Source organism: Cricetulus griseus (genome assembly GCF_003668045.3).
Source record: "Cricetulus griseus strain 17A/GY chromosome 1 unlocalized genomic scaffold, alternate assembly CriGri-PICRH-1.0 chr1_1, whole genome shotgun sequence".
NCBI lineage: Eukaryota > Metazoa > Chordata > Mammalia > Rodentia > Cricetidae > Cricetulus > Cricetulus griseus.
The window spans coordinates 189,522,940-189,546,363 of NW_023276807.1; the positions used below are offsets into that span (position 1 = coordinate 189,522,940).

Here is a 23,424-nt window from a genome sequence, read left to right on the forward strand (position 1 = left end):
CACGATGGCCCAAGGTCATGAATAGAATGAATCAGTGGCTGAGCCCAGGCTAGGAGAAAACCAATACAATAGCTGTTTGCTCTGTGTTTTTCCCTCCAATCAGCTACACAGGGCTTGTTTTTATCTCTGTATCATGACATTGTAGCAACACTCTGAAGAAGGATGTTTCCATATTTTGTGGCAGGAACATTTGGGTGAGGGGATCAGGTTGGACAATGGCAAGCAAGTGGGACAGCATTGGTGTTTGTGTGTGTGTGTGTGTGTGTGTGTGTGTGTGTGTGTGTGTGGTGGGGAGCTGGCCATGGTGCACAGTAGAGGGTTCTCATAGGTGGGAAGTGACTTGGAGAGACCGAACTGTAAGGTGGAAATGCAAGGATGACTAACCCTGGGCTGCAGGTAGGATGAAATTTGAGATATTTCTTAGTCACTTTATATTGTTGTGAAAGACACCATTACCAAAACAATTTTTATCAGAGAAAATATTTTATTGGGGGCTTGCTTAAATATTCAGTGGTTTAATCCATTATCATCATGGTAGGGATCATGGCAGCATGCAGGCGGGTGCTGCAGCAGTAGCTAAGGGCTACATCCTGATTCATAGTCAGAGAAAGGGAGACAGAGAGGGAGACAGAGACAGACGCTGGGCTTGGGATGGGCTTTTGAAACTTCAAAGCCCATCCCCAGTGACACACTGCCTCCAAAAGGCCACACCTCCCAATCCTTCTAATCCTTTCACATAGTGCCACTTCTTGGTGACTCAGCCTGAGGGGTCATTCTTATTCAAACCTGTTGTAGGATTTGCACATTGTAAAGATGCTTCCCTGTTAAGTCACCTTCTGATTGGTTTAATAAAGAGCTGAATGGCCAATAGGTAGGCAGGAAAGGATGGGCAGGACTTCCTGGAGAGAGAAAGGAACTCAGGAGAAGAATCTGTCCTGAGAAATTCACCAGTGAGACATGGGGGAAACCAGATGTACGGTATGGAGGAGAGCCATGTGGCAGAATATATATTAATATTAACAGCTTAATTTAAGTTTTAAGAGCTAGTTGGGAACAAGCCCAAGCTAAGGCCAAACTTTCATAATTTATAAATGTTCATGTCTTTGCTTGGGAGCTGGAAGTCCAAAGAAAATCTGACTATATCCAAACCACCACATGATAAGATGAAGGCAGCCTTTTACTCCAGACTTGTCGTAGAAATAATTTATGATAACGTAGATACATTTTTCCTTGTTTATACATATCCTAGGATCACAAATTGTCATATTTTTATCATTTTGCCTATGTCTGGTTGTATTACTTTATTCTCCTTTTTTTTCTTCACTGTTTTCTGGTAGCACTTGTGAGTGGTTTATGCATTTTGTGTGTGATCATAGGTGCTAGAGTTACAAAGACAGTGAGAAGTGATCCTTGAAGATAGGGAGCTGAGAACTGTAAAGGCACTGGCTGGGTACATGAAGACATGTATGGGACAGCTTCTCATAAGCCAGGAAAACCTCTCAAGGACAGGGCTCATGTGGGTGAATGAGCAAAGCCAAGGGGTGAATGTCACTGGTTTGCATTGGCCTCCGTAGCCCTCCAGCAGCCAGCTGGGGGCTCTGAGGATAGATGCTAAACTTTGCTAAGGAGGAAGCAGCTCAGGATGGATGGATAAATGGATGCATGCATGGATAGATGGACATGCAGACAGATAGATGAATACCAATGCCATAGCACACAGCAGAATGATCATTGAGAAAAGAACCAAGTACTCTGGAATCTCCCAGTCCCTGCTAGTTGATGGTTTTGGTTTTGTAAAGGCCTCTTTAAATCATAGATTGGAAATTAGTTCTGAAATTATTGACTCAGAGACTGTATTAGTGTTAACAAACTGCTGTTTAAGAAGATAAACTAGGTTCCAGAATTAGATTTGAGGGCTGGGGAAATGGCTGGTAGGTTAGGTGCTTGCTGTGTGAGCAGGAGGACCTGAGGTTGATCCCCAGAACCCATGTGCAGAATCTGGAATGTTGTGACCCCAGAACTGGGTGTGCAGAGATAGTTGGATCCCTGGTGTTGCCTGGCTAGCAGCCCAATTGATGTGCTCCAGGCAAACCATAAAACAAGGTGGGTGGCTCTTGAGGAAGAATGACACTTGCGATTGATCTCTGTCCGCCACATGTGTATGCATGTACATAAGCACCTCTACACACATGCACCCACAAGAACCCCCCCACCCTCCATACTAATAAAACAAAACAAAAACTAGATTTGAGTCTTTATTTCTTTGGTAATTTAAAGTCTCATGGGAGACTTGGACCTTATACAGAGTGGTTTCAGGTGATGTCTTTCTAAAGGGTAGTTTTACTGGTACTACCCACTCAGGACTTCCTGCCAGAGAGAAGAAACCCCTGCTGGACATGACTGAGTCATGTAGGTCTTGCTGTACTTGGCAGATGGGGGGAGGTTGGAATCATGCAATCTTCCTGTTTAGGTGGTGGGGGTCACTTATCTGATGCAGCCTTGGCCCAGGCTTTGTAGAGAAGGGTTAGCTCATTCCAAATCTAGGGGTTCTCACCTGTCCTTTCCCAGCTCCCCCTGTCTTTTCCTCTGCATCCTCAGTGCTCTCATCTGTCTCTGCTACAAAACTCTGTGACTCTGTGCTGAAGGTCACCTGACTTATTAGCCTCCAGACTTGCTTCCATATTGTCTGGCTTTCTTCTTACCTTCCTTTTCAAATTTAGTTTCTTTCTTCAAATGAGCAATCCCTTTAAAGCAGGTAATTGTCATACTTCTTCGATTTTTGTTTTGCAATAATAATAATAATACTCAATTAGTTTAATGTAGAGATACCTTTTCTCTCAGGAATCTTTTGTAATGTCAGAATTGAAGACTGGATGTCACTGGCTTATAGGCCAACTGGTCTACCAGGCTGTGCTTGTTCATTTGGCATTTGGCAGAATCTCTGTAACAAAGAACCATATTGTAGCAAGTTTCTATTTCTTACAACTTGTTCCGTCAAGTAATTCACTAAAGATTTTGGAAAGAGAAGCCAACATCTTTAAAAAAGGAGTATGAGGAGAATAAGGGAGGGATATAAAAAAGCCCTTCAACCATTCATTTACACTAATGGCCCTCATATTATTGTGGCACAATTACTTATAAATAAAAGGCAGAGGGAAAAACAAGTGCATTTGGTAGGTGTACTCTCTGTTCTCTGTCTTGTTTTTCTGGCTCTGAAGTATGGTGCTGTCTTGACGTAGGGATGTAACTGCTATGAATATTGATGGCATGGCAGCCAAAGCTTTTTTTTCCCTGTCTGGCCTAGTAAATAAACCAGAGAGGATGAAAGGGAAGAGGAATTGTCAAGTCAGTGTGCTGTTTTTAGATTATCTCATTCTCTTAGTCTTGAAAACACATTGACGATGTACATTTGGTGGTCGGGGCAGCTCTGAGTACAGCAGATGGGTATTTTCAGAGATTGGGGCCTCTGGTTAAAGCCACAGAACTCTTTTCCTTGAGCTTTCAGAGTTCATGTTCTTTCCTGGATCTCTATAGATCTCCCAGTGCAGAGTCCAGCCCTGACCCTCACTGTATTTATTGTATTGAAAATATGAGATTGTGTGGTGTGTTCCCTATGAGGGCATCCACCTAGGATATGGCAAGGAGAGGATAGGGAATCTGGATTGCAGACAGAGCAGAGACCTGTAGGTCCACATGTGGCCTGTGGTGGTGGTGGTGGCACATGTACTGCTTTGGACATCTTCAAGGCTGCCTAGCCCGAGGATCTGTGCATGTGAGGGAAGTGAGGGGCAGGAGTGAGAAGGATGACCAGAAAAAAGGTGGAGGGAGGGGTGCACAGCATGAGCCAGCTGAAAACTTAACCTGTTTGAAGGACCAAAGGGTATGAATGGGTGGGGAATGGGTATGAGTTAGGGCTTTAACATCATAAACATACTGATTCTGGCTAACTTAAAACAGAGTTTCTTAGAGAGTTTTGATGATGTTCCAGGGATCCAGAGAGCACTGGAGGGTTTTGAAGTGATAGAATCCAGAGCTGGATAGGTAGCTCAGTGAGTGGGGATGCTTGTTGCCAAGTCTCATGACCTGAATTCATTCCCCTTTACCTATGGGGGAAAGAGAGAATTGATAACTGCTTGTCTTTTCACTGACCTCCACATATATATGTATACTTGTGTGTATGGACACACACACACACACACACACACACACACACACACACACACACACACGCACACACGCACACACGGGCAGGGGAAGTTAAGAGCCAAGATGGTCTAGGGTTAGGGAAGGCAAAGCACACACACACACACACACACACACACACACACACACACACACACACACACGGGCAGGGGAAACTAAGAGCCAAGATGGTCTAGGGTTAGGGAAGGCAAAGCTAATCAATTGGCTTTTATGTAACCAGTGAGGGGTCAAAGGGTAGGCACTGTCTTGTGTATAGACTGCAGTTGGATATTGCCCTGATCGCCCAAAGGGAAGATGTTGGTGGACAAGCCATGAAAAAGTTCTGTTCTGGGGCAGCCAGAGACAGGAGCCAGCTGTCTGGCAGCAGAGGCCTGCAGCCTAGGGGTAGCTCAGACAACATTCACATTGAAATGCAGAGGAGTACTGCAGCTTCTGCAAGCATGTGTATGCATAAGTGTATAGATATATAACATTTTTAGGAAGGCAGGCCTGTAGGAATCATCCCAAAATAAATATTTCAAAAGATGATTCCCAAAATAACAAGTTCCTATGCAGAAGAATTTCTTTTAAAAGGCGTATATTAGCATTTATAAATACACGTCTGCAATAGTGGTCACGTGTGACAGCAGTGTCTGCCTTCTCCTGTGTGATTGGGGGGTGGGGGCACAGGAGCCATGACTGAGACCTTCAGCTTCCACACAGGTGGAGAAGTGCTCACCCACTAACTATTATCATTTTAGAGGTTCTCTGTGTACATGCCTGAAACTCCCTTGTCCTCCACCAGACCAGAGTTTTTGAGAGTGGGACCAGAGTTAGGATGTTTTTCTAATCCTCTCTCCTTCTGTGGTGTCTATCATGTGGAGGAAGAGCTCACTGTTTCCTGAGCCAAACTGAGTGTAGCCTCCTGTAATAGGCATGTTAATGAGTGAAGTAAGTCTAAGGATTGGAGCACCTAAGGAAGATAGTAGCAGAGGGCTCTAGAGTCCACAGCAAAGTTCTCGTTGATGATTTTTTGGTTTTTTTTTTTTTTTTTTTTTGGTAGATTGAAGCCAGAGAATGCTGCTTGGTTACATTTGACCCTGTCCATCTGGATTTCTATCAAAATTGGGGCTATATAAAGAAAACATTTATAGAAGGAAGCCTACGTGTTTAGATCTGTTGATTGAGGCATCTTTTTCTGCTGGTGGAGTCATGAGAGTTGGAGTTGTCGAGGTTCTATCCATCAGGCAATGTTAGAGAGGTATGTGGCAGACAATGGGAGCTGCCACAAGTACTAAGATGGAGGCAGAGCTGTCCCTGGGAAGGCTGCTTGGGGGCCCATCAGCAGTGTCAGCCAAAAAGAGGAAGCATGCCAGTCACCAGGCAGTGTCCTCAGCATCTGGGTTTGCTGACTTTCACCCCATGGGTAAGGGCAGTCATATATAGAATGGACTAGGTACTTGTCCAAGGTCACCTTGGTACACAGTGACAAAACTGGCTTTAACTTGAGATGTCAGAGGAAAACCCAAGAAGAAATAAGGGTCAAGTCCATTATGACTTCGTTTTCTTTTTTCCAGGGGCTGTTCTGTTCAAAGCCATTGTTGGGATGTTTGTTTCATCCTTGTGCTTTTCTGGGCCTGATCTGGAAATCTCGGGGAAACATGCTGTGTTGTGCAAATGTGTGCAAATAGAAAACATGCCCATTATAGCCTCAGCAGACTCATTGCACATGCATCAGGGCAGGTGGCAAAATGCAATAATGCAGCCTGGAATGATAAGGTTTAACACTTAGCAGCTTATGGGAAATTGAAATGCTTTCCCAGCCCAGGTGCAGGGTAGTGGTTCCAGTTATCATGATAAAATTGTAGAGGGAAATGCTCATGTCTCTGAGCTGTTGATTCTAATGCTTGTTTATTTTTTTTTAATTCATCCTTTCACCCATGGCGTATTTGTTTCTCTTTACAGGAAAAAGTAGAATATGCCTTCCTGATTATTTTTACAGTGGAGACATTTCTGAAGATTATAGCATATGGATTGTTGCTGCACCCTAACGCTTATGTTAGGAATGGATGGAATTTACTGGATTTTGTTATAGTAATAGTAGGGTAAGTTCCTCTTGCTTTGGGGAAATGTTTGTCGGCTGGGTGGTAAAGGGTACATATGCCTTTTTGGAGAAGATGGGTGTTTTTATGCCAGTGCTGTCACCAGGCCCTGTCAGGAGTTCTTTTAATGCTGACAGGGCTTCTGTCAATCCCTGGGCAGAGTCAGGAGTGAAGATCTCTCTTGACTGGTGTTATGGTTGGGGAAGTCAGTAACATGCTGTTGGAGGAAGTCTCAGCTGCTAATGAGAGATGATTCACCTCACAGGGCCTTGAGTCTCCACAAATAGACTTGCCCTGGTAGTGGGTGGAGTCAAGTGAATACAGCTCCTAAAACTTAGCACCCTGCTAGTTAAAAACATGGGTATCCTATGATAAAGCTTTCCAAGCAGTGGGGTACTTAGCTGTTTAATATCCCTTGAGCAAGGCTATTATGTTTTTATGCTGACTTGTGGGAGAAGCTCTGACATGCCACTTTCCCATTTTAAATAACAAAACAAGTATCTAAATACTGCCATGTATCTGGCATAAAATAAAATAAACTAGGAAATGCAGAGAAGCAGGTGTTCTTTCAAAACCCCATTGCAAGAGGAAGACACTGGTAGATTTAGTTAAAGGAGAATGTTAGAATGAAAAATAGAGGTCTATGTTGTTCTGTTCCTTCCACACCTGGAGATATTGCCAGCAGAGGAGACATGAATCAGGTCTCTAAAGCAAATAGCCACCAAGGAAGACAAGATGGTAACCCCTGTTCTGGGGCTATATGAGTTACTCCTAAAAGTATGCTTGTTTTGATCAAGAGTGATTTTTAAAGATGTATTTATTTTTACTTTATATGTATGTGTGTTTCACCTGTGTATATCTATGTACCACATGCATGTCTAGTGCCTACAGGAGATAGAAGAAAGTGCCATATCCCTCAAAGTGGAGTAACAGATGGTTTTGAGCCACATGTGGGTGCTGGAAATCAAACCCAGGTCCTCATCAAGAGCAGCAAATGCTCTAAACTGCTGAGCCATCTGTCTGGTTGTGAGAGAGCTTTTAAAATCATCCCTCTGCTTTCATATCAGTGGCTTTATTCAGCTGCCTTTTACAGTTGAGCAAGCTGAGTTATCTTTTGGATTGTCTCTTTGTATCATGACTCCTCTGATTTTTCATTGGAGATGACCGTTTTCTGCCTCTTTGGAGGGCAGCTTAAGTTTGGGGGTGTCCTTTTATACTAAGAAGTGTTAGCTCATTGGATGGTTAGACTTAAGGGGAAGAAAGTTAGTTTTTGCAAAACTTCCCATAGTATATTGGCATCTAAGGCTGCATTGTAGAGGTAATGCATCTGAAATGAATAGGTGGCAGGTAGGCATGAAAGCAAATAGCTCCTCTTACTTGGCACATCTGTCAGGGAGTGGTAAGCTGGAGCCTGGGAGATCTCTTGGTTCTGTAAGAATCTTGAATCTTTCCTGCCACTGGACTTTTATTCAGCTAGAGAATGGAGATGCTTAGCTCCATTTCTTCTTTCCCCACAACAGCATAGCACAGGAACAGGGAAGCAGGTTTAGGAGGTAAACTTCAGGAGACCTGAGAAACATAAAATGGGAAGGGAGAGAACCAGTCAGGGAATAATAGAGAGAGCTCTTAGCATGTGCCTTGGGATCCTCTGGAGTTTGGGCTGAAACTAAGCTACATTGCATGAAGCCAAAGAAGATTGTTAGGGAAAAGAGAAAGACACGGAACAGGAACTATAAAATCAATAATAACCAGAGTTTCCCCAAGATTGAAAGGTGTTTGTCATCCAAATACACAGAGTAAATTACTGCATTGAACACCGTGGACTGTCAGTAAACACCCCAGAAGAGCCTTTAGTAGTGGCGTTAACCTGCATCTAGAGTAGAGTTTGGTAAACTATAGCCAGGGGACCAAATCCTAGTCCATCCGGCCTGCCACCTACTTTCATAAATAAAGTTTTATTGTATCATAGCTAACTCATTTGTTGACATCATCAAGTTGAGGAGTCCAGGTCTATAAAGACTTAAAATATTTACTGTCCAGTCCCTTGCAGAAAAACTGCTATCCCTGTTATAGAGTAAAGACTCCTTAAAACTTAGATAAGAGTGTTTGAGAAGGAGCCTGAAGGAGCAAGAACTGATAAGCAAGTAACTTAATTACCTGCAAGTTGAAACAAGACTTTTCAAAGGAAAAATAAAATCTAAATACTTAGATGATCTAGTGCCTCACCTGCAGGCCGCTAATATTGGAAATATGAAGAAGTGTGACCATTAACAGGAGGAGATTCTAAGACTAGAAACAGACCCAGAAACTACACAGATGTTGGCAAGGGACCTTATAAGGGTCTAAAAACAGTGGCTATGATTGTGATTATGGACTTAAGGTAATACATAACTGCAATGGGGAAAGAACAATGAAAGAAACAAACACATGGAACTTCAAGTTTTGAAAAGTACATCTGAAATGAGAAGTTCCTAAGTTTGGCTCAGTAGCATATTAGGCAATACCAAATTAAGAAAAACTGAACACTGCCTCACTAACTTGTGAATTATCTAATGTTCTAACATGTATATATGGAGTCTCAGAAGAAGAGAAAGGCAGAAGAGATGGTTAATGGTTAAGAGTACTGGCTGCTCTTGCAAAAACCTGGATTTGCTTCCCAGAACCCACAAGCCGGCTCTGTAATCCCAGATCCAGGGGATCCAATGCCCTCTTCTGGTGTCTGTGGATACCTACCTGCATTTGGTGCACATAAAACACATACAAGTGCATACACATATACATAATAAAGACATCAGTAAATCATTTTTAAAAGGGTGGGAGAAGACAACAGAAAAGAAAGTTCCAAGATATGGAAAATGAACTCAGAAGTTGGAGATAAAAAAAAAACATATAAAAGCACATTATAACCACAGTCAAAATGCTAAAAAGTAAAAGGTAAAGAGAATCTGATAAAAGAAAAAAAGACATCTCAAGTACAAGGCAGAAGACAATAGATGCACCCTCAGAATCCTAGGGGAGATGTCAACATAGAGTTCTCATCAAGTGAAGTTCCTTCCAAAACCCAAGTCAAACTAGAAACTTTTTTAGACAAACCAAAGCTGAGACTTCGTGACTGACAGACTTGCACCTCCAAAAATGTTAAAAGATAGCTTTTCAGGCTGAAGAAAAATGACATCAGGTAGAAATGAAGATCCATAAATGAGGAACTCCAGGCAGGGTGAATTTAAAGATATTTATTTTCATTTAAAAATCTCTTTAAAGGTAATTGTCTAAAGCAAAAACAATAACAACACATTGACATTTATACCTTGGCAGCAGTAAAATATATGATGGCGGCACAGGGGACAGGAAGATCATTGTGGGTGTTGTCAAGTATGTGTACAGTACCTAGAATGATAAGACGCTGTTTGAAGATAGATAGATGATGAGCAATTAAAAGTGCAGATTGTAAACCCTGGAGCCTAGATTGGCAAGCTACCCACCCTCCACCCCAGGGCCCAGAGACATCTCTACTTTAAGCCTATTTCTCCATATTAGCTAGGCATTTTGCTACCTACTTTTGTCAAATAAGATTTTATTATAATCCAGCTATACTATATGTGTGGCTGTTTGGTCTACTTGATGTTTAATGACAAAGTTGATTTGTGACCCCAGATATCCTGCAGTCTGCAAATCCTAGAATATTTACTGAGTCTCCCTTCACAGAAAACTTCTGTTGACACTTTCCCTACATGAGCCACCAGAAACACAGAGCTTTAATTATTAATGTTAAGGCAACAGTGAAGACTAAATGCAATTGCAAGAAACACAAGAACAAAAAAGGCAATTCAGAAAAAATGTAGAGAAGAAAAAAAAACCCAAAAACCAGAAAACAAATAACAAGATGGAAGGGTTAACACAGCAGCATCCTATAATAACACCATGAGTTTATCAGATCACCACATATTAAAAACAAGACTCAACTTCTTTTTTCTTTTTTTTTATCTAAATTAGAAACAATCTTACTTTATATATCAATCCCAGTTCCCTCTCCTTCCCATTCTCCCATGCCCCCCACCAACCTCCATCCTATCCCTCTTCTGCTCCATAGAAAGGGTGAAGCCTTCTATGGGGATCATCAAAGTCTGTCACATCATTTGGGGCAGGACCTAGGCCCTTCCCTGTGTGTCTAGGTTGAGAGAGTATCCCTGTATGGGGGATGGGCTCCCAAAGTCCATTCGTACACTAGGTATAAATGCTGTTCTGTTACCAGGGGCCCCATAGACTGCCCGGCCTCCCAACTGACACCCACATGCAGGGGGCCTGGTTCCATCCTATGCCGGTTTCCAAGCTGTCAGTCTGGGGTCCATGAGCTCCCCCTTGATCAGGTCAGCTGTTTCTATGGGTATCCTCAGCATGGTCTTGACCCCTTTGCTCATCACTCTTCCCTCTCTACAACTGGATTCCAGGAATTTGGTTTAGTGCTTAGCTGTGAGTCTCTGTTTCTGTTTCCATCAGCTACTGGATGAAGGCTCTGTGATGGCATTTAAGGTTGCCATCAATCTTATTATAGGGGAAGGGCATTTAAGGTAGCCTCTCCCCTATTGCTTAGATTCTTAGTTGGGGCCATCCGTGTATATCTCTGGATATTTCCCTAGTGCCAGATTTCTCTTTAAACCTAAAATGGCTCCATCTATTAAAGTATCTCTTTTCTTGCTCTCCTCTGTTCCCCCCCCAACTCAATCTTCCTGGCCTCTCATGACTTCCTCCCCCCTCCTCTTCTCCTCTTCTCTTTCTCCTAACTCCATTTCCCCTCACCCTGTGCTCCCAATTTGCTCAGGAGATCTTGTCCCTTTCTCCTCCAGGGGACCATGTATGTCTCTCCTAAGGTCCTCCATGCTTCCTAGCTTCTCTGGAGGTGTGGATTGTAAGCTGGTAATCCTTTGCTCTATGTTTAATATCCATATATGAGTGAGTAAATGCCATGTTTATCTTTTTGAGACTGGGTTAACTCACTCAAGATGGTTTCTTCTAGTTCCATCCATTTGCCTGCCAATTTCAAGATTCCATTGTCCCCCCCCAGCTGGGTAAATACTCCATTGTGTAAATGTGCCACATTTTATGTATTCATTCTTCTGTTGTGGGGCATCTAGGTTGCTTCCAGTTTCTGGCTATTACAAATAATGCTGCTATGAACATAGTTGAAAGGTGTCCTTTTTATATGAATGTGCTTCTTTTGGGTATATGCCTAAGATTGGGATTGCTGGATCTTGAGGTAGACTGATTCCCATTTTCCTGAGTGGAAATTCCCATACTGATTTCCAAAGTGACTGTACGAGTTGGCACTCCCACCGGCAGTGGAGGAGTGTTCCCCTTTCTTCACATCCTCTCCAGCATAAACTGTCATTGGTGTTTTTGATTTTAGCCATTCTGACAGGAAAAGATGGTATCTCAGAGTTGCTTTGATTTGCATTTCCCTGATGGCTAAGGATGCTGAGTGTCTTTTGGTCATTTTGGATTCCTCTATTAAGAATTCTCTATTCTGTACCCCACTTTTTAATTGGATTGTTTGGTGTGTTGGTGACTAGCTTCTTGAGTTCTTTGTGTATTTTGAAAGTCAGCCCTCTGTCAGATACGGGTTGGTGAATATCTTTTCCCAATCTGTGGGCTGCCGTTTTTGTCTTGTTGACTGTATCCTTTGCCTAACAAAAAATTCTCAGTTTCAGGAGGTCCCATTTATTAATTGTTAATCTTAGTGTCTGTGCTATTATTGTGTGGTGAGGACCTGTAGACAGGGAGACCTGAACATCATCACTAACCACCTTGACTTTTCAAAGAACTCTCCATAAAAAAAAAAAGCAGACTACACAGTCTTTTTACCTGCATGCATATGACATCTTTATCAAGCGAGTTAATATTCTGGGCCACAAAATAAATCCCAGTGAATTTAAGACTGAAAAAAAATCACAGAGAATCATGTTTTCTGAATGACTATAACAGTCAGTGTTTCTGGATATAAAAAGTTACTATAAAAAGCATACTAACTTCTAAATACTAGCAGTGGGCAATTAGAAAATGAAAGTATTAAATGTTACTATTTACAGTGGCACTAAAAGTATCAAATATTTAGTTATGGATAGCTCACTAAAATAGCCGATTCCTCGTGGGAGGAACCAAAGAAGAGCTGAAGAAAACAGAGTGTGGTACCATATATGTATGTATGTATGTATGTATGTATGTATGTATGTATGTATATGAAGATTTGATGTTCTTAGGTTTTTCAACTTCTTCCAAAATCAAGGTATAGATTGTATCCTAACCTAAATACTAGCAGACTTTTGGAAAATTGGCAAGATTTTTGTACCATCTGTATGGAAATTAGACAGACTCTAAACTGACCAAAGAATCTTTAAGAACAAAACTGGAGTCCGATCTTATAGGATGCTCTAACGTTATTGGAGTCAAGATAGTGCAGTCTTGATGCTAGGAGTTGACATAAAGATCAATGGAATCAAATAGGGGTGTCTAGAAATAGACACATGTGTATGCTATCAATTGATTTTAGGAAAAGATGCCTTGATGATTCAATGGTATGAGGAAACTGTTTCCAGTAAACAGTGCTGAAACAATCATTTGTCAACATGAAAGACTATTCTTACCTCATACCATGTGTAAATGTTGCCTTCACATGGACCATAGACACATATTTACAATTTAAAACTATAAAACTTCAAGGAGAAAATACCATAGAAAATGTTTATGATTCCTAGTGAGGTAAAGATTTCTAAGGCACAGATGCTGGTAGTGAACTCCTTATATCCCTGCACAAATGGAGGAGGCTCAAAAATTCAACCAAAGTCTTCCTCAGCTATGTAGTAAGTTCAAGGCCAGCCTGCGATATGTAAGATCCTTTCTCAAAAGACAAAGAGGCCAAAAGCAGTGCCCATTAAAGAGACAATGAAAAGACTCAACTTTATCAAAATTTAAAACTTTTCTTCAAAAGCCAGTGTGAAGAAAATGAAAAGAAAAAGCAGTTCACAGAGGGCCCAAAATGTATATGATGTATATTCACAGAGAGTAAAAATATATATCAATTACTTGGTCAGATATATACATTCAGCATGTATAAAGGACCATTCAAGAAGATAGCATACTACATAATGGGCAAAATATCTGAATGGATCTTCATTTAAAAAATATGTGGCTGGCCAACTAGCCCCTGAACATTGTTACTAATTGAAGAAATGCTGATTAAAACCACACTAACAGCACTGTGTGCCTGCGGGGACTACTGGGTGTAAAGAGACCAAATGGTTGCCAAAACATGGGCTAATTGACACTTTTGTACACCACTTCTAAAACTGGAAGCAGTAAAGCCACTTCGAAAGATTTTCCCCTCCTGTCTTCCAGTATTATAAACATTTGCCATGTGATTATATTGCTAGTTTTCTGGTATTTATCCAAGGAAATGAAAACACATGTCCACAGAAAAACTTTATTCAAAGTAGAAGAAAACTGAAAATAGCTTAATATCATAGGATAGGTAAATCGATAAAAAAAATCATAATGATGTGTTTACTTAATTGAATATTAACAGTAAAAGAAATCTATAAATGTAACAGCCTTGGTGAATCTCAGAAAAAATATGATAAGTAAAAAAGCATACTCTATGATTCTATTCCATAGTCTCTAGACAACGGAAAAGCCTCTGTAGGTGAGTAGTCCTTCAGTGGTAGCCATGCTCAGTGAGTGTCCCTAGAGGGCTGCTTGAAACCCTGCAAGCCTCCACCTTGACAGTGGCTGTTTGTGGCACTTCCTAACATATTTGTCATAACTCAGCTAATTTAAACAGGTACATTTCTCATATGTAAAATAAACTGTGGTGAAATTGATTGTAAATATAAAAGTAACTTAAGGTAGACCTGGACTCAATGGTATTTCATTAGTATAAAAAAAACCTCACAGATTATTTATCGAAAATATTAACCCAGTCCCTACCACCACACATACAAAAAACCAACCAACCAAACAAACAAACAAACAAGCAGGAAGTAAAGAACCTCTTAGAAGAGAAAGTGGGAAGTACCCTTGAACGAATTGGTACTGGAGACAGCTTCCTGAACATTACACCTGTAGCACAGACACTGAGATCAACAATTAAGAAATGGGACCTCCAGAAACTGAGAAGCTTCTGTAAGGCAAAGGACACAGTCAACAAGACAAAACGGCAGCCCACAGATTGGGAAAAGATATTCACCAACCCGTATCTGACAGAGGGCTGACTTCCAAAATACACAAAGAACTCAAGAAGCTAGTCACCAAAACACCAAACAATCCAATTAAAAAGTGGGGTACAGAACTAAATAGAGAATTCTTAATAGAGGAATCCAAAATGACCAAAAGACACCCAGCATCCTTAGCCATCAGGGAAATGCAAATCAAAGCAACTCTGAGATACCATCTTTTCCTGTCAGAATGGCTAAAATCAAAAACACCAATGACAGTTTATGCTGGAGAGGATGTGAAGAAAGGGGAACACTCCTCCACTGCCGGTGGGAGTGCCAACTCGTACAGTCACTTTGGAAATCAGTATGGGAATTTCCACTCAGGAAAATGGGAATCAGTCTACCTCAAGATCCAGCAATCCCAATCTTAGGCATATACCCAAAAGAAGCACATTCATATAAAAAGGACACCTTTCAACTATGTTCATAGCAGCATTATTTGTAATAGCCAGAAACTGGAAGCAACCTAGATGCCCCACAACAGAAGAATGAATACATAAAATGTGGCACATTTACACAATGGGGTACTACTCAGCAGAAAAAAACAAAACAAAACAATAGAATCTTGAAATTGGCAGGCAAATGGATGGAACTAGAAGAAACCATTCTGAGCGAGGTAACCCAATCTCAAAAAGAAAAACTTGGTATGCACTCACTCATATATGGATTTTACACATAGAGCAAAGGATTACCAGCCTATAATCCACACCCCATGGAAGGAGGACTCTAAAAGTGATATACATGGTCCCCCTGGGAAAGGGGAAAGGGACAAGATCTCCTGAGCAAATTGGGAGCATGGGGGAGGGAAGAGGGAACTAGGAAAATGAGAAGATGAGAAGAGGAGGGGTGAGGAGGACATAGGGGATCAGGAAGGTTGTATATGGGGAGGAATGGAGGAGAGAAAAATAAGAGATATCATCAAAGAGGGAGCCAGTATAGGTTTAAAGAGAAATCTGGCACCAGGGAAATGTCCAGAGATCTACAAGGATGATATCAGCTAACCATCTAAGCAACAGAGGAGAGGCTACCTTAAATGCCCTCCCCTGATAACGAGATTGATAACTAACTTATGTACATCCTAGAGCCTTCATCCAGTAGCTGATGGAAGCAGAAGCAGATACCCACAGTTAAAAACTGAACTGAACTTGAATTTAGTTGAGAGAAGGAGGAGTGATGAGCAGAGGGGTCAAGACCACACTAGTGAAACCCACAGAAACAGCTGACCTGAACAAGAGGGAGCCCTTGACCCACAGACTGATCATTGGGAAACCAGCATGGAACTGATCCAGATCCCATAAATGTGGGTGTCAGTGAGGAGGCCTTGGAAATCTATGGGGCCTCTTGTAGTAGATCAGTATCCCTAGCATAGGAATGGACTTTGGGAGCCTGTTTCACATAGAGGGATACTCCCTCAGCTAGACACACGGGGGAGGGCTTAGGCCCTATCCCAAAGGATATGACAGACTCTGAAGATCCCCATGGAAGGCCTCACTCTCCCTGGGGAGCAGAAATGGTGATAGGTAGGGTGTTTGTGGGGGGGGTGCAGGGGAGGAGGGGAGGGAGAGGGAATGGGGTCAAACATGTAAAACTATCTTGTTTCTAATTTAAATAAAAAAAATTTAAAAAACCAGGAAGTAAAATTCTTGCTAAATTATGGTTGGTTGTGACAGAAGAAGAGAAAATTTATAGAGAAGAAAAAAACATTATGATGTCTTTGAATCAAATTCCCAGTCACTGAAGTTTCCAACTACAGTCGGTTTCTCTGTCCAATGAGTTTTCCATTCTGATTCCATGGTGACCTATTACTTTTGTCTAGATTCCCACTAATAGAGCCATTATGTTATTAGTGTGAGCGCACAACGACCAAGGGGCCTACCATAGCTTAAGTTATTTCCTTTAAAGCAACCTTGGTCTGGATCAACTCTCACCCCACTCCTCTGGGTTCTTAGTGAAGAGATATTTTAAGCATTCATGCTTGTCACTTTTTGTGAGGAAGAGCACGGTGTCCCCATTTTGGTACACCTAGCCTTGGTCAGTTTGGGTATGTCCTCTTCTCCTCTTGAGGTAAATTTTAATAGTAACATAGGATCCCATATTGCTGCTTCCTTCTACTGTCCATATGTGCTCAGGTGCTGAGGCACATGGTGCTGCTGCCTCAGCCTCCTCCTCCTCCGAGAAGTGGGAGAGAAATAGGCTGTAGAATCTGAGGTCAAGGAGGGCAGAGTTCTGAGATTCTTAAGTTTTCTCATTGTACTGAGAGGGAAACTGAGCCCTGGAGAAGAGAGGCTCCACCACCCATACCAACTACAAGTGGCAGCAAGCTTCTCTCTGACCAGCTCTTTTGTAGTAGGGGGACATTATTCACCTATTTTTCAAGGACACTGTTGAAGAATGGGGCATGAAATGACTGTGAAAAACCACATTGGTCCCCACTGAAAAACCTCCATGCTTGGAAGCAGGCTTCAGTCACCCATGCTTGCTTGGGAGGAGTCTTCAGTCACCCATGCTTGCTTGGGAGGAGTCTTCAGTCACCCATGCTTGTTTGAGAGCACTGTTTAGTTACCCCATGGTTGGGAGCAGGCTTCAGTCACCCCATGCTTTGGAAGCAGTCTTCAGTCAGTCACCCTATGGTTGGGAGCAGTCTTCAGTCAGTTACCCTATGCTTGGGAGCAGGATTCAGTCACTCCATGCTTGGGAGCAGGATTCAGCCACCACCTGCAGAAGTTGATTTCCTAACCCTTTGGGTTGAACATTCCTGTGGCTTCCATATTTGCAGTTTGAAGTTTGTCATTCTTCCTTTTACTTGGTTTCTCTGAAGCTGTGAATTTTGGTTTTGGAGGAGAGCTTTTTAATATTAGCTTTGCTGCAGGAGTTTACAGTTCTTTTAAAAAGCCAACATAATAAGAAACCTGTCATAACTGTGTTCAGTTTCCCCAGTCAGAACTCAGGCTAGCTCTCCAGAAGCTCAAGAAGGTAGAGACCAGCCTGTTTCCCCTCGTAACAGCTAATTGCTGTCTGTTATTAAAATAAATGCCCTGGGGTGGCAGAGCTGTACCCAATCAGGCCAGCAATCAGACCACCCTGTGCTTTATGGACCTAGTGTCTTGGTGACCCAGAGGCCTGTCAAGGAGGGGGAAGAATTTCTGTTTGGGCTACTAATTAAACTTTAGAAACCTTTTCTTTGTTGCCAGGCCAATCATTCCCACAATCTGATTGGCCAAAGTTAATGCTATTTGCAATGGGCAAATTTATATTTACTCTGAAAAAAAAAAAACAAGCAACCATTCCAAAGAATAAATATTTATTTAAAAAAGCAAAAGTAACTGTCAAGTGAGAAGATTGTCCCAAAATAGTGTTATCCGGAAAACCTTTAGAGAGTAGGAAAAAACTTATCATTGCTGCCAGATATAACATTACTCACATTTCAGAAGAGAAAATGGCGATATTAATGCCTTCCCTTAGATAACTTTTAGCCTTTGCACACTGCAGCTCCTTTGTGATTCATATTGTTTTGACAAATACATCAATGAGGCTGCAGGTGGCGGGTGTCAGTGATTGTGCTGAGAGCAGTGTAACACATTAAAATGTGGGACTTTGAAGTTGTCCATCTCCTTACTCATTCAGACATTTCTTGAGTACTTTGTATGTGTCAGGAAGTGTTTTAGGTGCTAAACTAAAACAGATGAAATGAACAAATGAAAACTCACTGCTCTCATGGAGCCTATATCTTATCCACAGCTCCTAGATTCAAATATTACCTCTGCCACTGGTGGCCTGATCTTGAGCAGATGAGCTTTTCCCATCAACTCTGTTTCCACATGGATATAAAGGAGTCTTGATAATGCTATAGAAGGCTTTTGTGAGTCTGAGCATGGTGGCCAGATGCATACAGCTTGGCCTCACAAGCTATGTCTACCAAGATTATTGTCATCAAGGCAGTGGCTTTTGTTCTCTTGGAGTCCTCAGTGAGCCCCTGCTTCTGGTTGCTTTGTTGGTATGAACACAGATGTGAGTAGCCTCCATCTGAGGTACTTCAAGTAGCAGGGCAGGCTGGGGTTCCATGGCCGGGTTCTTGCCTTTGTTGAGCTTCCTTTCATTTAGTTAGCAGCCACCCAGAATTAGCCCTTGTTCAAAAATAACTACTATTATCACACTGTTTTGCTTACCTGGGTGACAGACTAACACATGTTTCTCTCTTTCTCTTTCAGATTGTTTAGTGTAATTTTGGAACAATTAACCAAAGAAACAGAAGGCGGGAACCACTCTAGTGGCAAATCAGGAGGCTTTGATGTCAAAGCCCTCCGTGCCTTCCGAGTGTTAAGACCACTTCGACTTGTATCAGGAGTGCCCAGTAAGCACATTTTGCTTCCTACCCCCAGAAGTACTGCCTTTTCCCTATTGGGTGGGTCTCAGCATCAGGAAACAGTTCTCTGAGGTGAGTTGTCCTGTGCCCAGTAGAGGCCCAGCAGCAGTAGGCCTTCCTTGATGCTGGAGGACTCAGGCTGACACCATCACTGGCTCTCTGGGACATTCCTGAAAGAGGAACAGGTGGTTTTTGTCATCTGCTTTTCAGAAGTCTTTTCACAAAGAGAGGCTGGGTGGCAGTAGGTGACCTGGGCTTCTGGCTTCTAGTTTCCTGTCTAGTTCTGCACTCTGATGGTATTCTATGGTCTTCTTCCTACTCACAAGTCTGCCTCACCTAGACGTGGTAGCAGTATTGAAGTTGGAGGGCTCCGAGTGGGGAGCAACAGGGTGGGGCTGGACTTGGAAACTCTGATTGGCCCTATCACTAGCGATGACACCTGTCCCTCTCTGAGAAGAGGAATGAACGTGCCAGTTTCCACACCTATGTACAGAGCACAGCACTACCCTGTGTGATGGTGGCATTAGAGCTCCCACGAAGGAAGACCCTAGCGGGAGTATGAGGGAGTTGGTGCCTTCCAGTAGACTCTACCATGTCAGTCAGTGCTTGGCTTCTGACTCTGACCTCTGGGCAAGTTGAGTCTCACCTAGGTTGGGAGGGAAGACCCTTCCTTAAGAAGCTGCCTGGCCTTTGCCTCTCCAGCTCTGCCCTTGGTAAGACTGCATTTCTGGGGCCTTGAGAGTATAGATGTCCTGGAGGTGAACTGCTCAGAGTGGGAGTAAGGATACGGGACTGCTGGCTACATCTGCTTTCCACAACTCGTAAAGCCATCAGAACGCTGATTCTTCCTCCCGGACTGTCTTCATGAAGTTTTATTAAACCAAACTCCTGGAAAAAACAAAACAAACAAAAAAACTACTACATTTCCAAATTTAACATTTAAAATGTAGGAAGTGGTGTTTTAAGTGTACTTATTTTTCCAGATGGTTCATTTATTTTCATTGAAAAAGATCAGTGCAAGTCAAAAACCACAGAACTGTCTGGAAGCAATTGAGAGAAATAGAAATACCTTGGCAATGGCTGGCACTGTTAAGTGTAATATGATGGAATGAGCAGCTTAGTGAGCAAATATGCTCTTTCAGATTTAGTTGTCACAGCTTAATCTAATTTCAAAGTAACCATGACAGCTTTTTTCCCCTAAAGAGCAAATGACAGGACAGCCTGCCTGTGGTGTGTGCTGCGTGCAGACACGGAACTGTGGCTCGTGAGAGGTCCTGCCTGTGAAAACTCTTGGAGCTGGCCTGGCTTGGCTTTGACTCCTCAGGCTAAGGAGTTTTCTACAGAAGGGTTAGCGCTCCATAAACTCGGCAGAAAAGTTTTCTGCTCTTCATTCCTCCAAGACACAAGGCTATTTGAGTTTGATCTGTGTCTCGCTCTGTCACAGGTCACCAGAGAGAAACAAGGCTCTGACGTTCAGCCTGTATTTTAGCTGACTTTGTCAGGGACTATTTGCCTCAGGTCCGAATGGGCTTGGGAGAGAGGAATCGGGACTTTCAGGCCATCTTATTTTCAGCTCTGGACATGGTGATTTCTTCTCTAACATTGAACATGCCCGGGGCGTCTGACTATACTTGTAAAGCACTGTCTCCTCACTCCTGAAGAGTGAGGCTGTTCCACAGAATCGAATTTTTGTGTGCACCCGAGTATATAGTCACTAAGGGAAAGGCAACTGCATAGTTGGGGGATAGTTGAGTCTCGTGGAATTACTTTTTTAAATTTATTACATTTTTATTTGTGTATATACACAGACACACACACATGCAGGCACACACGCTCATGCATGGGTGTCACGGTACACACCGTGAAGGTTCATTTCTTTCCTATTACTATGATTCAGGTTATCAGGCTTGCAGCAAACTCATTTACCTGTAGAGCCATCTCACAAGCTCATTAGAAAATTATTATTTAAAAATGTAGTGTGTATGTGAGGTGGGGGGACTTTGTTCACCTACATTGTATTATCTCGTAAATGTTTATCAGAATCTAGGAGCACGAGGTGTTGTGGTGCACGCCTTTAATCCCAGCACTCAGGAGCAGAGTCAGGCAGATCTCAGTGAGTTTGAGGCCAGCCTGGTCTACAGAGGGAATTCAAGCCAAGGCATTATGGTGAGATCCTGTCTTAAACAAAAGAAAGAACAAAACTATAATCCAAGACCATGAAAACGGGAAAGAGCACTGGAGATCCTCTGGCTTGTTTTCACTGTCTTCCTGAGGAGTTCAGTGAGGCTCATAGGAGATAGTGACTTTTGAACTCATACAACTAAGGGGAAGCCTTCCCATGCTGTCTTAGTGTGTTGATTATGCCCCAAGGAACTGAATGTAATGAAAGTATATGTGCTCAGTCTGTGATGCAACTTGATATTATCTCATAAGTTTGGCCAAAATCTGAAATACAGTAGTTACACTAACCATGAATACATTGATGAAACAAATGACTCACTTCAGTAAAGTTTAAGAGCACTTTAGAATGGCCTTATCCATGTCTAAAAATAGTGAAAGAGAAAGGAAAATACTAGAATAGCAGTCAAGAAACTCTGTCCATGTGTATGGGAGCCAGTGCTCCCTGCCCTCCATTTACTGCCTGCAGCAGACAAAAGTTTTAAAAATCATCTTGTTAACCTTGTTTTCAAAAGAAGCCATTTGAACATTTAAAGATGGGCCTAGAATTTTAGCTGCAAAGAAGGCTTTAGGGAGACGGGGTCTTGCTGGACTTGAAGTCCATCTGTCAGCCTCCCCCCTGTCTGCCTGCTGCCTCTTCCCGTGTGCACTCACCAAGGGAAACACACCGCTGTAACTGCTAGGGTTTCTTCTCTTTTTCTTGGTTTATTCCTGCCACTGCTTGGTTTTAACTCAGCGTCTTCTTCTTTTTTCTTTCTATCTTTGAATAAATGTTAGGAAAATAAGAAGGGGAAGAAAGAAAAGGGATGAATAACCCATAGAGAAGCTCATGCTTGAGTGGTGGGGACAGTGCAAGATGCTAAGCACTGAGCCATGAAGCCCAGTTCTAGTGCAGGCTCTGGATCTTGCTTTTTCTTCCCTTCTATTCCCTCCCTGTCACTGTGTCTTCTTCCTTGGCCTCTGTCCCTGCATCACAGCTCTGAGTTGTATTGAATCTCTCATTGCTCAAGCCCACATTTTAGCTGCAGGACACCTTCACCCTAATATCACACTGAGTAGTCAACCGCAACCTTTCTAAGGTCACTTTCAACTATTTGCTGTCCCTGCTTGCCTCCCCCATCCTACAGGGATTTCTTTTTTGGGAGTGGGGATGGAAGACAGCTGTAATTTGCCCCCAACCCTGGCTGAGATCCCTGGAGCACTCATAAGGCTCCCTCTCTTCCTGCTAGCCTATAGCTGAAGTCAGGCCCCACCCTTCTCTGCACCCCAGCCTTGCTGGAGCCCCACCTCTTTTAACCCATCTCTGACTTTTAAGCACATTGCTGTCCACTTGCTCTCTCTGAGGCAACTTTTGGTAGTGGCCTCAGGTCTGAGAACAAGCCCAGATTCAAAACCCGGAACAGCATGGCTGTGACCTTTTTGCTGGTGACCTTGATGACTAGCTGTGACAACACCCCCACCCCAGCTCACACTGTATGCTGCCTACTTCGGCACTGGGTTTTCTGCTAGGCCTACCTATGGGGATCTGTCTTCAGGCCCAGACAAGTGGTAAACTACTTCAGGTCATCTGTGCTCACTCTACTCAGAGACAGTGCTCTTATTCCTCTTTGGTTTTTCCAGTTGCTGTTTCCTATAGTGTTTGCATACTACCTGAGAGTAATTTGTTAAATCCTTACATTTCCTTCTAGACTATAACCTCTTTAAGAGAGCCACGTTGTATAATTCATCTTTATAGTATCCAAAGTACTACTCCCCATATTTTGCATATTTGGGTAGTTCTGTTAAATGGATAAAAAAGTATATAAGTGAATAAATGATATTATTACTAGCTACTCCTCTCTGGGCCTTAGTTTTTCACATCTGTCTAGTGAGGGAGTTGTACTAAATGATCTCTAAAAGTCCATTTTTATCTCATCTCATATCTGGGCTTCGTACTAATTAACAGCTTTGAAATATCTCTGCACTTTATTACTGTATGTCATAAATAGAGCAAGCATCATTAGGATTTATATTTATGATACATTTGAAGTGTCTTCCTAACTTACAAATGGATTTTTTCTCTCTCCTAGGTTTACAAGTTGTTCTGAACTCCATTATAAAAGCCATGGTCCCCCTCCTTCATATAGCCCTTTTGGTATTATTTGTAATTATCATCTATGCTATTATAGGATTGGAACTTTTTATTGGGAAAATGCACAAAACATGTTTTTTTGCTGACTCAGGTGAGTAGTGACAATAATTATTAACCAAACATGAAAACATTTTAGTTTGGGAAGGTGATAGTCTCTAGAGTATTTTCTTCTATGTATTCTCTCTTTGTGTGTGAATTGTTTTG

The 23,424-nt window shown here is 42.3% G+C and overlaps 1 protein-coding gene across 5 annotated transcripts in view; it reads left to right on the forward strand.

The window, feature by feature from the left end:
- Positions 1 to 23,424, forward strand: part of Cacna1d (calcium voltage-gated channel subunit alpha1 D) — a 435,186-nt gene that overhangs the window by 275,360 nt on the left and 136,402 nt on the right. For all 5 annotated transcript variants that reach the window (XM_035452228.1, XM_035452230.1, XM_035452232.1 and 2 more), the window contains exons 4-6: positions 6,148 to 6,287; positions 18,757 to 18,899; positions 23,159 to 23,311. In XM_035452228.1, coding sequence (XP_035308119.1) covers positions 6,148 to 6,287; positions 18,757 to 18,899; positions 23,159 to 23,311 — 436 coding nt within the window. The remainder of the gene's footprint in view (positions 1 to 6,147; positions 6,288 to 18,756; positions 18,900 to 23,158; positions 23,312 to 23,424) is intronic.